General features: G+C 39.7%; 1 protein-coding gene across 1 annotated transcript; it reads left to right on the top strand.

Annotated features, from left to right (window-relative positions):
- Window positions 1-3,970: 3,970 nt before the first annotated feature.
- On the top strand, window positions 3,971-5,314 carry LOC145979596 (uncharacterized protein F54H12.2-like). The gene has a single exon (XM_083112562.1). The coding sequence runs from the start codon at window positions 3,971-3,973 to the stop codon at window positions 5,312-5,314; it is 1,344 nt and encodes a 447-aa protein (XP_082968688.1).
- The last annotated feature ends 10,855 nt before the right edge of the window (window positions 5,315-16,169 follow it).

Raw genomic sequence — 16,169 nt, 5'->3', positions numbered from 1 at the left:
AAGGGTAGTCACCACAAAAATATCTCGGTGGTCTTCATAACGCAAAATCTTTTTCATCAGGGTAAAAATTGCAGGGATATTTCTCTGAACGTGAAACATTTTGTTATATTTAAAAATCCACGTGATATGAACCAATTTACTGTTTTTGCACGGCAACTCCACCCACATCGTATGAAGGAACTCGAAAAAGTATATATAGATGCAACAAAAAAACCTTTCAGTTATTTGTATATTGATCTCTCCCAGTCAACACCGGATCCTCTACGTCATCAGACAGATATTTTTAACGAGAATTACTCGACAGCATATCTTCCTCAGGAATGCTTGAAACATCGAGATGAAGAAAACGAGGAAGAGACGTACCAGTTCACATTCTAAACATAATATTTCCTTCAAGAAACATTCACCCTTTTTACACGTGCTGAAAAATTCTCCATCGAAAGTTCGTAAATCGTTATTGAAGACCGCACCTAAAAAGACAATTCGTTTCATCAGTGAATGCTGTCTCAATGTTTTAAAAGGTAACGTAAAACTTAAACCGTCTGCAAAACGCAGTCTGGCACCTTACAAGACAGTTTTACGTAATCTTGTAAAGCCTAAAGTGAATATCGAAAAACGGAGAAACATTCTAGTTCAGAAAGGAGGATTTTTACCTTTGCTTCTGGGTTCATTGCTATCGGGTCTTCTAGGAACCCTTATTCCACATTAAAATGTCATCCGTTTATAAGAAAATGGTTGTTCTGTCGCCAGAACAGCTAGAACGCATTCGAAACACCGAATCGTCTGCGAGTCTGAAATTATCTATTCTGGATAAAAGAATGAACGATATTATGAAAATGAAGGATATATCTGACGATCAAAAATGGCGTCTGTACAGAAAGGAACTGGACGAGTATTTATGGTTGAGTAGAAAATCAAAGGAACCATTACGAATTCCCATCGTTCAAGATAACAACGATTCAACTGTTTCGCCAGATTCATCGTATTTCCCTCCAAACCTGGCAGAAACATTGCCGCACAATACGCGACAGGAATTACGGGATATCATCGACGAATATCAATCCACAGCGCAACGTCTAATAGACGGGCGTCGGGAAACAGAACTTCCGAAACCTAGGACGTTGACATATTCGACATCATCGTCAACGGAAATTCCTGGGCCCTCTCACAGCCAGCAGCAACCCAAGAAAAAGAAGAAGAAGAAGAAGGCGGGTGTTCGCGTTTCCAGAAAAACTAAACCCTTCCTGAGAACACCCGATGCATACAAACTCGTTCCTTTAAGGAGAAGTCGAAGACGCAGAGATCTATCATGAGAGCCCCTAAATTGAAGCACAAAAAAATTCTCTCGAAAATATATTACGATCCTAAACATGGTGCGTCATTTTCATCCGTGGATCGTTTATGGAAAGCGGTAAGAGATAAAAATATATCACGTGATGAGGTGAAAAAATGGTTGATGCATCAGGAAACATATACACTCCACAAAGGTGCCCGAAAAAGGTTCCCGCGAAATCACTATAATGTGTGGAACATTGACATGCTCTGGGAAGTCGATCTTAACGATATGACATCAATACAGAAACACAACGACGGCTTCAAATACCTTCTGACGGTTATCTACGTATTTTCAAAGTATGCCTTTGCATTACCTCTGAAAAATAAAACTAGCAATTCGGTAACCGAAGCTTTCAAGAACATTTTCGAGGAGAGTAAAAGGAAGCCTGTCACGCTGCAAACTGATCAGGGGACAGAATTCACAAATTCCACATTTCAGACGTTTCTAAAGAAAGAACAGATACAATTCTCTACTGCCTCTAATCACCCCGTCAAAGCTAGTGTAGTGGAACGTTTTAACAGAACGTTAAAGGAGTGAATGTGGAAATATTTCACCTCGAAACAGACAAGACGTTACATAGATATTCTACCACGACTTCTCGATGGCTACAATAACACTATCCATAGTTCTATAGGAATGGCTCCTCGAGACGTAAACGAGACAAACGTTTATGCAGTGTGGAAACATCTTAACAGATATAACGATCATATTTCACACCCTGCTTCAAATTTGAATGTGGGGGATATGGTACGAATTTCGGTTGTTAAAGGACATTTCGAAAAGGGTTACGAACAGTCGTGGTCTCGAGAAGTCTTCAAAATTCATGCCATTGTTCAACGTACACCTGTGCCAGTTTACGTATTGGACGATTTAAATGGTGAACCTGTAAAAGGAACATTCTACAAGGAGGAAGTTCAGAAAGTTTATTCAGATCCTAACGAAGAGTATAAAATCGATAAAATTTTGAAAACACGCGGTAAAGGTCGAAATTTGGAATATCTCGTTCGCTGGCTCGGTTACCCACCCAGTTTTGACTCATGGATCAAGGCATCTTCGGTAAAACAGCTATCGAACAGATAAATTACATATTTATATCAAAACATGCACCTTCCACGTTTCAGTGAGTTTTTTTAACTCGGTGAGAATGGATGACGATTTCTACGTCTACCTCCCGTCATCTGCATCGGAAAAATATTTTCCAGACAACACGCTGACCCATTTCACAGTAAAACTTGCAAGACGTATCGATCTGATTCCCGAATTATGGGAAGTCGGATTAGCAGAATTACACCATTCAACTCTATACGATAATGTTCTGGAGACCGATTTCGGATCGGTGACTTTTCCTGTTCGAACATACGCAAATGCGAAAGATTTGATTACCACGATTGCAGATTCCCTTCCCGATGATCAAGAAATACGAAAAACCATTCTTAAGGAATTCTGGCATTTTCTAATCGAGCCGCAATGGGGTTCACCTGGATCATCCATTTCCACGGACAACACACTCTACATCAACGAACAGCCGTTCTATTTTCCTGCAGCAAATTATACGGTGGAGGATCTTATCTCTTTTTTAAAAACTAGTCCTGCCAATGTAGCTGTGCCTACTCATCTTCGATTCTACTTTAAAGAAGCATTGGTTAAATATCTGAATGAGGTGGGTGTTTCGCACCCCGAATCGGACGGTCCTGTGGACAATACAGTGACACCAATCGACGTAACGGACGATTATGCTAAATTTCGGTACGATATATTGAAATCTATCTATTCTACACACATAACATCTAATAACACTGTGGATAAAAATCCTTATATATTTATATATTCGGATATTGTAAAACAGCAATTGGTTGGTGAAGAAATGTTACGACTTCTACGTCTTGCTCGAAAACCATGTTTTGAAATCGATACACCCTGTATAGTACCAGTAGCCCATCACACATTCGATCCAATTCATTACGTTCCTCTGGATAAAGGTTCTTTTGAAACGGTAGAAATCGCCTTGAATGATAGAAAAGGAAATTTTATACCTTTAAGAAGCAGCTCCGTTCCCACAATTGCTGTTCTACATTTTCGTAGAAAACGAAAACCTTTTTAAAAAACAACAGAACATCATTTATTTCAGTCTATGTCGAAAACCAGATGAATCATCATGTATTCACAAGTCGATTATTATACTCACCAAATACATGGAGGAATCGGACCCATTTTTCGTTCTAATAGAATCCAGAAAGGTAGAGGTCTGGGTTCTCTTTTTGCAGGACTTTTTAGAATGGTGAAACCTCTTCTCTGGAGTGGCGCAAAAGCAATCGGCAGAGAAGCTTTAAAAACCGGTGCTAATATCATCACCGATATGGCGACAACGCAGCAAACTCCGAAAACCATTGTACGTCAAAGAATACGCGAGGCAGGTCAAAATCTTAAAACTAAAACGCAACAGAAAATCGATTCTCTGGCAGGATCGGGTATAAGAATGAGATCAACAAGAAAAAATACTCATTCGATGTTAAAACACTCGGCCACCCGTACCTCAACACTTCGAAAGAAAGGTGGTACATCTGCAAAACGTCGACAAACCCGCAAACGAGGAAATAAACAGAAAAACACCGTCAAAGATATTTTTGGGTAATAATGGAGAATAACGCTTGCATGATATCACAACTGGATCTGTTCCAGAAAAAACCTATCCAGCAGAATGTTGAAAAAACATACACCGTTACCTACAAACCGATCGTTTCCATCGATAATCAAAACGTAATTCTGTTTGTGCTACCTGCAACGGGAACAGATTTCCTCGATCTCTCATCTTGCTATCTACGTATGGAACTTGAAATGGTCAATCAAGATGGGAGTCGCATGAGCGCTTCTCCAACCGACAATGCAACCACAAAAAACTGCGGAGTCATAAATTATCTCCAGAATACTATGTTTTCGCAATGTAACGTTATGATCAATGGCATATCTGTAACATCTGCTGATAACAATTATGCATATAAATCAATCCTCGAAGTGATCACCAATTACGGTTCCGATGCTGCCAACACACATCTCACGAACGCCTTGTATTACTTGGACACACCAGGACAGCAAGATAAAATTAATGCTGCAAACAAGGGTTTTACTACCAGAAAAGATTTTTTCCAATACATTCCGACAACCGGAAATCCTACAGAAGTAACATCCACAGTGGAAGTTATGGGAAGACTCCACATTGATTTCTTCAATCAACCTAAATACCTCGTCAACGGTGTTGAAGTACGTATCGAACTTATTAACGCACGTGATTCCTTTTACATTTGGGGTGATAAAGATTCACCTACCGTAAAAGTAAGAATATTAAAGGCAGTTCTCGAAATAAATCATGTCATTCCTACTCCTACCACAAGTCTGGCTATAGATAAAGCACTTTCTTACGCTCCAGCTCACTACCCTTTTACGAGAAGCATCATTAAAGCTTACTCTTACGTTACCGGGACACAGCAGATTTCCATCGATAATGTCTTCCAAGGTCCTTTCCCGAACGTTGTACTACTTGCTATGGTGTCCACTTCCAGTTATCTCGGTAGTGCCAAGACAAACCCGTTTGACTTTAGAAGTTTTAATCTATCTTCTTTCCAGCTTGTTAAGAATGGAGAACTCATACCTCACGAACCTTTGAGGATAACAGCAGAAGGAAATGGTGGTTTGGTGACACGTGCCTATCAGACACTCTTTTCGGGTACAGGTATCCACCACGGTAATTTCGGTCATCAGATCACCAGGGAAATGTTCCAAAATGGATCATTTTTTCTGATTTTCGACATTACATCAGATTTTTCAGGGAACGATACACACACCAGTCTTCAGGAACAAGGTACCTTAGGAGTGGAGATGCAGTTTTCTCCTCAACTACCCGAAAATATAACCTGTCTTATTTATGCCGAATTCGACGCTGAAGTGGATATAACAAAAAATAGAGATATCATCGTTCACTAGTGTAGTGTTTATAAATTGCATGTACTCCTGTTATCAGCTCGCAGTGGGCTCGGTACAGTCGCGAAGGAAACATCGGAGCTGTGATGGAAAAAACTGACGACCCGTTTTTGAAGATTGAATATCGGAAAAGCGACTTTTCGAAAACATTATTCCAGAAAACTCGTACACCTTGGTTTCACGCTTTGGACAACGGTCTCATCCAAGTGACTAAAAACAGGGATATTATCATCAACGATGAATACGTCGCAGATCAGACACGTCCTCACTCGCAACTGCTCATCCAAAAAAATCTTTTGTGGTGTTTACCCCAGAGACCTTCTACCTAGAGCGTTCTGCACCCCTGCCTTGATAATTGCAAACACAGACACTTCCGATTCCCAGGGAACGCACTGGGTTGCATTCTATTTCGATAAGAACAATGTGGCCGAATATTTTGATTCATACGGTTTCCATCCGTATTACCAAGAATTTGTAACATTCTTGAATCGACATTCCTCTGTCTGGACTTACAACAATACCCCCTTACAAGGGATATCTGCCACAACATGCGGACATTACTGCTGCGTATATGCTTATTACAAAGCACGTAACATCACAACCAAGGATTTTATACAAACCTTTCCACCAGTCATCGATAAAGATGAATATATTCGACAACGTTTCCATGACATCTTCAAACGTTTACCGAACTGCAAGTGTCCTAGAGGAACCCAAGTGTGTCGTTCTATCCAAGCAGTACGGGAGTGTACGTAACACGCATGTATAAGACATCTGTGCATTGATGTATCTTGTTCAGTGTCTCCTGGGAAGTTCTAGTGACAACATCATGGAACCTGTTATGAACGTTCCTGTGAACAAACACGAAAAGCTCGTGGAACGTATGACTCGCAAGACCCGCAAACGTCTCCTCCCACTCGAGATCGAGACAACTAATCTCAGCAACAAAAAATCACCCGACAAAAAAATGGATGTGGCAACGGAGAACGATCAAGAAAAAATACCTGACGCAATCAACTTGCCTCAAGACAGCAACGAATGTTCGAAACTACATAACGTGGATGCCTGCACGGATCTTTATCTTGCAAACATATACTTTCTGAACAGTGAAAAAACCAAGTATGTGGCAATAGGTTTCAAGAAAGACTCCCCTTACAACCTTGTGTGGGAATTTTCGCAGCAGGGAAGATCACCCGTATATATGGATTTGGCACAAATTCGTGAACTGTATACTATACAATCTGATCTGCTAACTTACGGCGATACAGGTCGACGATTCAATTATTGGGTTACCGGAAATATTACCATCAATGGAGTAAACTTTTTTGGAAAACGTTGTATTTCTATGTATCGTCATTCTTCACCGGATGCATTCATTTTTACTCCCGATGAACTGCACATATTCCTATGTAAACTGCTGAAACCTTTGAAAAAATTAATGAGGGAACGTTATCAGAAAATACAACCCTACGTGGAGGGTTATGTACATAATATCATGAAGAACATGTATTCGGACAAAAAGGAACCACCCGAAAATCTGCTGAATCCTTTCTACATTCTCTGGTACAATGAACTGATGACCGAAATATATCTCGTCAACGATCGGGGTCACACACTGACATTGTAAATCAACTGTTACTTACCATGCATCCATATTGTATTGTTATTTGTATTGTACACTAGAAATTGTAAACCTTTCTATAAATTTTGTAACCTAGAAATTGTTGTAAACCTTTCTCTATAAATAAAACATTTTAAATATTCAACATCTTTTATTTGTTATATTATTATTACAATAAAAATCATACATTTTCCAGGTATTTTCAACTGCACAGGTTTTCCTCGGGTTTCTACATCGAGTATGGTCTCTGCATTTTTTCCCCATCACATGTATACTGTTCAATTTAGGACATTCAAGATCTTCCATGTTCTGTACAAATACATTCCTGAGTCCTTTTTCCCCGATGCACTTTTCCACAAGTACCACTTTTTCCGTACCTTTAACATACACTGTTCCTTGTGGAAGTACAGAATATAAAAGATCACCTAATTTCTCATAGGGGACCCAACCGTTTTCCCAGTCAAGTCCGTGTTTGAAGTCCCGCAGCCAGTAATTTGTACGGCGGTACTTTTCACTCACTAAATGTAGACCGTACGGGGGTTTCACCAAAAAGTCAAATGTACATTCAAAAGGATATTTCAATACCCCCACTTCTTTCCACACAAATTCACCATCTCTCCCTCGAAGACCCGGAACATCCAGAAAACACACACCCATAGTTCAACAGGTAAACACTGTGATTGTGTCTTCAATGCTGGCTCGGCATATGGCACACTTATCCAATTGAGAAGAACAAACTCCGCAGGATACAAAATGACGGCACGGAAGAATTACAACACTGCAGGGTTTTTCAAAACATATCTTGCACATAAACACAGAATCCACACTTGGGGAGTCTTCCTTCACTGATTCTGGACAGTCACAGTATCTGCAACTTTTCGAATCACGATGTAACGCTGCAACACTTTGTATGTATTTGCAGCTTGGTATCGACTTGTAATGTTCTATAATCGGACAATCTTTACATGTCCATTCGCACACTGTGTACAAACAATGGAAACAGGTCACTCTATCACTAAATCCTGAATAATAAAAACCTGCAGTAACTAATTCTTCTGGAGTCTGCCGTATTCCTATCGGCCACCTTTTATACGTGTGGTATCTATTATTCACTGACACATAATCGACAGTATATCGGCCGTTATGGAACACCCGAGAATGGTAACCGAACACTCTCATATGTCATCCAATGGAAAACAATCTGATACTGTGGGTGACGGTGTTGCAGGTTCTAGCGGTGATAGACATTCATCCAGGTCACAATCGAGATCGTCAGGAAACAATTGTTGACAGATATCTGGTGAACAACTCACTCGGAAACAGGGGTGTCCTGCTAATTTACTCAACAAAGTACGATTGCATGCAGAACACCATACAGAATTTTTCTTCTCCAGCAGAACAAGCCACTCTTTCACTCTACCCTTCAAAGCTTCATGGACACTACGCTCATCCTTCCTGTGGCTCAGTTCGCACATACATTTGTGGCTCGGGAATCCTGCTTCTTCGTCCACTCTTCTTTTCCTCTCGTCTATCTCCCTCAGCGTCTCGCAATATTGGTGAACGCCGTTTCCAGAATCGTCGAACGTGTAACAACCGCACCAGGGAGTTTCACGTACCCCTACGTACATGAACGGGAAATAACCCAACAGGCGGTTCAGGGCAGTGCTGTCACGGTCCAGGTCACCGCAAGAACGGACAATTTCCCAGAACTCTTCGTAACTGTATTCGTAAAAATTCAGTCCTCCACTCAACAATCCTGTACCGCACTCGTCCATTCTCTCACACACCGATCACGCCTCGACCCACTATTTATACCTTCTCCCATCTACGTCATTTCCTCCAAAAGGCAACGCCCCAAACATGTTCATTCCTGTCCTCCATTCATAAGCATGTTCGAGCATGTTCCAGCATGTTCTGCTCGGAAAATTGTGCCAACCATCGAAATTACAAATAAACAACTCCCATCAATCACCTCAACACCCCACACCCTATTCCAATAACAGTATATCGGAAATCAATACACATTTTCACATCTTTCATACAATTTCTTAATAAAAAAAAAAGACCCAACAGGGAATCGAACCCTGGACCATCCCAACATAACCAATCACAATCAAGAATTTAATCACGTGACACGTTTGTGAAATCTACTCCCATGACGTCATCATCAATAAATCAATCACTGAATCACGTGACTCGGAAATCACCGATCTGAGTTGGCAACACTGCTCTTCCCAATTGGCAACACTGTTCACACTCTGCTCCTCTCAATCCATTTTTTGGGAAATCAATATATACACATTCCATTTTCACATCTTTCACAACAAAATTTAAATAAAAAAACATATACCCCGAACCCCTGGACCATTCACTTTAAACACTAACGCTTTAACAACTCACCTATTCAAATCTATACAAATTTAGAGGAAATACACCCCAGTTGGAAACACTACTCTTTTTATTCACATTTGGCAACACTGATCACAATTCACACACAATTATTCTCCTCTCGATCCACTTATCATTTCCGCCCAGACCAATTAACAAACACACCACCACCCCCCTTATCTTATCTACTTCCTTATCTCTTATCTTATCTACTTCCGGTTTAGACGAAATTTATACGAAGTTTTCTTCATCAACGCCGGTGCGTTACTACTATGTGCCTCCACCGGAATATAGTGGTTACCACAAGGTAACGATTTTACCACTATATAGTACACCATCGGGGAGGCACAAAAGTTGTAAATGATATAATGCCATGGCTGAAATTATTTGCGCCCTATTAAATTAATATTGAATTCAGCCTGCAAAAAAACTGGATCCAAAAATTTTCTTGCTCGCTTCGCTCACAATCTATGATGTTTGTTCGCTGTAATGCATTGTAAATCACCAGACAAAGAAATAAGACTGTCTTAATTGATTCTGTTTTAAATGCATGAACAATTGTTTGGAGGAAAGGGAGCATGCACATTTGAGAGACAATTTATGTAATTTTTGCTGTTGGTTTATTGAGAGATGGATGAATTGGTTGTGTAATGTATTTGCTGTTGCTGTTGTTGTTGAGTTGGTGTTTTAAGTCCACTTTATGCACAGTAAGGCTAATCGGGACTGGACCTACAGTTTAAAGTGGGATCCGAACCACTTGTGCCTCTACCGGGTATCGAACCTTGATTACAAGGCGGCGACGCTACCACTGCGCCGTCGGGGAGGCCGTGTAATGTATTTAAATAATATATGCTGCATATAATATTTATTAAGGAAACTTTGAATACGCACACAAATTAGTGTCCACGTCACTCCACATTGTATATATGTGAAACATATATCGTGCATGAAAGTTATGTTAATGTAAAAAATAATTTGAAATGCATTTACCAAACATTTTCCGTCTTTCAAAAGTAGTACATGTGCTTGTTTTTCGTTATTAATGTGAAATTGAACGCGTTAAGAAAATAATTCAAATCGTTTGTTCGAACACAAATGCTTTAGCACCAACTTCTAACCCCTGTTTGCGAAATTTACGAGGATAATAAAGTCTTTAATACTACCACTACTAATAGTAATGATAATGTTTGTCCTCGGTTCGAATCCAGGCCTGGACATGGATGTTTGCGAGTATCCATTCATCATTTTCATCATGCCATCACTCATCCCCATCTTCGCAAATTAGCCAAAAGTGGCACAAGAAGCGAAGTGAAATAAAGCAGATCAATAATAATAATAATAATAATAATAATGTTAAATAACATTATTAGTATTAACATTATTATTATTATTATTATTATTGGTATGTTTATCCTGGTACTTGCCCCCCCTCCCTCCCAGACAAAAATTCGTGGTTGCGCCTCTGTAACGATCTCTCTGCCTTTGCCACTGTCAGAAGAACAGTAAGGTACAGTCACCGCTCATAAAAATGTGACATCTAGATCTTGATCTAGAAATACTGAATTCCCTGGAACACTCAAAACGCATTGCAGGGAAGTCAGTATTTTAGGATCTAGATGTCACATTTTTATTGTCATTGACTGTCAGGGGTGCCCATCCCCCCCCCCCAAGGCCCATGACGCACTCCCCCCCAAAGAGGTAGAAAATCTCCCCCCCCCTTATGCCGAATTAATTACTCAATTATTTTTATCAGACAAAATTTGCGGAAAAATATAATACCAGAGGTGCAACCACGAATTTTGTCTGGCTCACTGCCATTGTTAGTCAACCTTATTCTACGCAGTTTGTCTGCTCGACTAACCTTCAAAAAATCTAAACTAAACTAAACTAAAAATCAATAACAAGTCAATCAAACGATACGACCCCCCCCATTTTTGTGTGAAGATATATAGAATTGGTATAAAATTTTGTCCCCCCCCAAAAAAATTCCCATGACGCAGACGCATCATGAAACCCCCCTGTGGGCACCCCTGTTGACTGTACATGAAACAAGCCGTGCACAAATCAAAATATTTGGAAGTCAATTAACTATGTTGTATCACACGGAGATGAGCAAGCTCTTCACATTATTCATGTTCTTCATCTTGTGTATGAAAGAACTGCTAAATGTTTGTGACAGTAGGTTTGCAGTGTTTCTTTCAGAAAATTTACTCCGGAGGGGGCATTCCAGAGAGCCGGGAGGGCGTTGTGAATCTCATTTGCGTTATACAACATACTGTATGTGCGTTTAACATTGAGAATTACTAGTGGTCGTTCGTGGTTCGTCAATGAACTCGACGCTGAGCGTTACATGTGGGAAATGACGTACAGTAACAACAATAGTAAAGTAGGATTCGGTGACCTAAGTATACTTAGTAATTCAATGTGTCTCTGCTTTCTTTTTATTAGTCTGTTGTCTAACATTTACAAATATTATCTTGTGCATTTGGCATTACAAAAAAAAGTAGTAAATTACAAAAGCTACTTCTTCCTTCACCAAACGTACAAGCCCCTGCAAAGTATTTTCAAACATTTTCTGTTTAACACTCTTTCACTCTGTTCAACAACTTGAACATAAACGGGTTTCTTCATAGCCTGCGTTTTGAGGTTTTCCATTTGTACACTTGCAGTATGAGCTGAAGAGTCTTCATATTTCTCTCATGTTTTTTTACAGAGGGAAATATATTCGCCACACAAAGTAATGCGGTCCGATGCGAGAGAAACAACGGTAGCAGAGTACCAGAAAAGTTTTATACTTCGGTTTTGTTGTACAATTTTGTCGGGGGGGGGGGAGGGGCGTATAACTTGAGGTGCGAGACACCTCAGTAGGTTGCACCTCGAACCAAGGACACTACATGGATTAATAACACGGTCGGATCTAGGTAAGTGTGGAGAGAAATTAGCTCCGTCAGCCTCATCTTTCTTCTCCTTGACAAATAAGGCAATTCAACATTATAAAATGAAACCTCTCGCAGTGCATAATTAGTTACATCCCTTGTGACTAAGATTCCCTAGTTATAAATTGAGTCACACTTCATGGTGGATGTGCGGAACACTTCATAGTGTAAATGCAGGAAACTTCGGCTATTTTTTTTTACATCTGACTTTAGACCCTCTTGCCACGCCCATGTTGAGGAAGCAAACATACTTAACTAAATTTCATTCCCTAAACTAATTCTTCATATTGGAGATTCACCACTTCATGGTGGAGATGCATTGGGCTATATCGTAATTTTGTACCCTCTGGTACAAATTACTTACAAATTTCAACCCCCCAACAAACAATTCATAGCGGAGATGCGATTACCGCTTAGGTTACCAAAATTGTAATCCCTCCCATCCCCCCACTTTGTTAAAAGGTTTAAAATAATACCCCACACTTCATAGTTTGCCTATAAATTTTAGTCCCCCAACCACCACTTCATGATGGAAATGTGGAAATTAGTGTAACTGTTGTACCCTTCCGTACATAATACTAAAATTTTACGTCCCTCTGTATACGATTTTACCGGTTTTTAATTAACAACACCACTTCATGGTGATCATAAAATGCTGAAACTAGAGTAAATAGTCTGAAGTTTGTTTGGCTCAAGTGTTTTTCTTTGTATTAAAACCACCCTTACTTTTTTCTTTCTCTCCTTTGTGTTTTGATTTTGAAAACGAAAGAAATCAACGCGCATGAACAGTTCGCAACTCAGTTTACATGACGACCTAGACCAATCCCTAGATCAAATATTAGAATTAGCTTCCGCTTTTACACTTCAATATATATATATATATATATATATATATATATATATATATATATATATATATATATATATATATATCCATCAATGCAATGAAACTAAAACAGTGAGATGAAATTAGGTTTTTCTTTCCCGACTGAACTTTCATCAAGGCTTCCTTCCCCCCTAATCAGAGGGTCTATTACTCATATTGATAGATGTTCCAAATCCTGAGCAAGAGCGCCAGTAGGATTTTTCTCCGCTGGGCAGACTCATAGAAACTTTATTATTATTATTGCATTATTATTATTGTTGATATTATTTTCGTTGTTGTTCTTACTACTAGCCTACTACTAATACTACGTTAAAAATCATAACATTCAAATTGAATTGAAAATACTTTGGCCTTGAATAAAAGTTCATCAGACTGGAGTCTACTGTTTAGATAGAAACTGGATTCGCCTTCTTCCTTTTAATAAGCATCTATCACTTTGTTAATGAACCGTCTGAACACCACATTGTTTAGCTTTAGGGGATCGTAGATAGGCTATGTGAAAGCCCGATATTCGAAGTTTCTTGGAGATTTATCTCTAAAAACTAACCACCATATATTTTTTTTTATATATATTCTTATATTCGCATATAACAGGACTTTTCTCTTGCTCATCTTGCTATGCATTTGTTTCTATATAACTTCAATTTTGTGTATATCCAGTGCTTTAAGAAACCTGCATTCCCATTGGTCAGTTCATATCGGGTGCGGTGCCTAGTTGCCACCATCTTTGCGCGGTAGCTTACTTCCGCCAGTGTTCGTGCAGAAGTCACTCCGGCAGCAGCCGAAAGTCACCGCGTTGCGGTTATTCATAAAAAAAACGTAAGCCTAACGTGGCTACGTTTCATTCGGCATATCAGTGAAGTGCAGTGATATGGAGTTCAGTATCACAGGAACATTACAGTGTTGATATCATTCAGTGAAGAACTAGTGACGTGTTATTGTAACACGGGCTTCCAACTTCATATACACAGTTTACTGAGGCAGGAGTGCAGGACAGTGTAATTACGTGTTATGTGTACATATTTATTATAATACAACGTTATAGTTTTTAGTAAGTGCCTGTATTTTCTTTACGGCTCAAGAAGATCGCGGTGAACCCAGCTCTATGGTGATACAATCCAGCGGCGGCTCAAGGCGTAGAGCCGCCGTGCCATGGCACTACCCTCAGAAGAAATTCATACGTCACCAAGTAAAGTTAAATGAATACATTGATAGTTTAGACAAGGAGATTCGAATCTTGCAATCGGTCAATCGGTTACAATTTAGTTTATGTTTTTTATAAAATAAATTACTGCCTTGGTCAGCATATTTAGTTTTTCGGTCAAGCTGACGTGACGCCAACTGTTTCGTTCGTACCCTCGCGAGGCAACAGTCCGTGCCGCGGAAGAGCTGGCCTAATCATGGACCTAACCAAGTTGACACACGTGCAGAGGGTTGAAGAAGTCACAGCGAGGAACATTTCCACCATGAGCCGAGAACAAAGTGGCAGGGGTCAGGGTTAGCCCATAATAAACCGTGCCAGTCTTAGCCTGGCCTGGCTAGGGAACTTTCGCAGTGTTGACAGGACACAGTTGCCACCTTCAGAAAAAAGTCGTTAAATACGACTGGTTTGTAAGACCCGTTGGGGAAGTCATTTCTGCCTACTTTTGGAGAAACGAACCTAATATTTTTCCAAAGTAAAATGAACATTTTTGATAATAGATAGATGCACCAAGAGGGCCATCCAGACTTTTTAAAAAAATATCCTATGATGATGCGAGTTTCCTTTTGCATTTCGACAATTTCTTTTCATAACAAAGATATTTTCGACATCCAGTTAGAATACGTGTGCATGGGGGAGGAGAAGGTGATAGGATTTGTTTTTCCTTTCTTCTTGTAATTGTTATATTTTTAGGGAAGTGTCCTGTAGTGTATAAAGATAGGTTAGTGAGTGAAGATGAATCGGATTAGTACGTTATTACTTAAACACATGTAGTTTTCCACGTAACCAAACGAGGACAAACATCTTGGCTAGTGGCGCAACCTCAAGGAGGGGGCGGAGGGGGGGGGCATTGCGGAGGGTTTTTATTTATTTACTTGATCACGTTGGCACTACCCATCATAGTTGCCGCCGGCCGCCACTGATACAATCCATTCCAGAGAGACAATCAGGGTTCTACCGGGCAGCAAATGCAATCAGTTTATTGGCTCCGAGAGGTGTATCGTAAGAGCAACGTCAGCACTCAACCAACGCCGTGAAATAAGAACAACACGATTAGATTTAAACATTTCAATTGACTGGTCTGGCAGGGGTGTGAGAGAATAATAGACAAGGATATGGGAACCTTCGTTACCTGTAGAACTAGATGTGAAGATCGACTCGCTGATTCGTAGATGAACACTGATGAAACACTCCTGAAATAAAACTCCTTTTGATAGCGCACTACTCCTCGCTATAACTACGTTTGTATCAATCGGGAATCCGACTTTAAGTCGGAGGAAACAACTATTCACGCCATAACTTTCTTAGTACAACTGCTTATATAATTCTGAGGCATGACTGTGAACGCGATAGATTTCAGATAAAGACTGGGTTGAGAAATATTTTCTCGAGCTATACCAACGCGGAAGTCTACATTTCAATTGATCGCTCTGTATTAATTCAAAACATTTACGCTTCCAGACCAAGTCTTCAATACTGAACTGCGACACCATTCTCGAAATACAGTCTTGAATCTTTCGGACAGGCAAAGCCTATGCAGGCAAGATAGATCCGATAGGCGCGCGCACCTAATGTGTCTTCAAAGAATTAACAAAAATTTAGAAACTACCATTGAAGCAATTAAAAATAATATATGTGTTTAAAAATAGTAAAGAATTGCGTTTCTCTCTCCTTAAAAGAATGTGAGATTGTTCATAATACAAATAATAATAATTATTATTATAATCAGTAATCACGTAGTAAAGATGTTTTCCACTTTATGAATCAGAGCTGCTCCTCAAATCGGCCTGCATTTATTGCTCTTTCTAGGACTGTCTCTTTATGCA

Source organism: Lepisma saccharinum, chromosome 26 (assembly GCF_977018435.1).
Source record: "Lepisma saccharinum chromosome 26, izLepSacc3.1, whole genome shotgun sequence".
Taxonomy (NCBI): domain Eukaryota; kingdom Metazoa; phylum Arthropoda; class Insecta; order Zygentoma; family Lepismatidae; genus Lepisma; species Lepisma saccharinum.
Note: the sequence above shows the minus strand (reverse complement) of the source record. Positions and strands in the feature narration are given on the sequence as shown.

Coding starts and splice junctions, on each gene's coding strand:
- LOC145979596 (XM_083112562.1), top strand. CDS start 3,971: ATGGAGAATAACGCTTGCATGATATCACAACTGGATCTGTTCCAGAAA.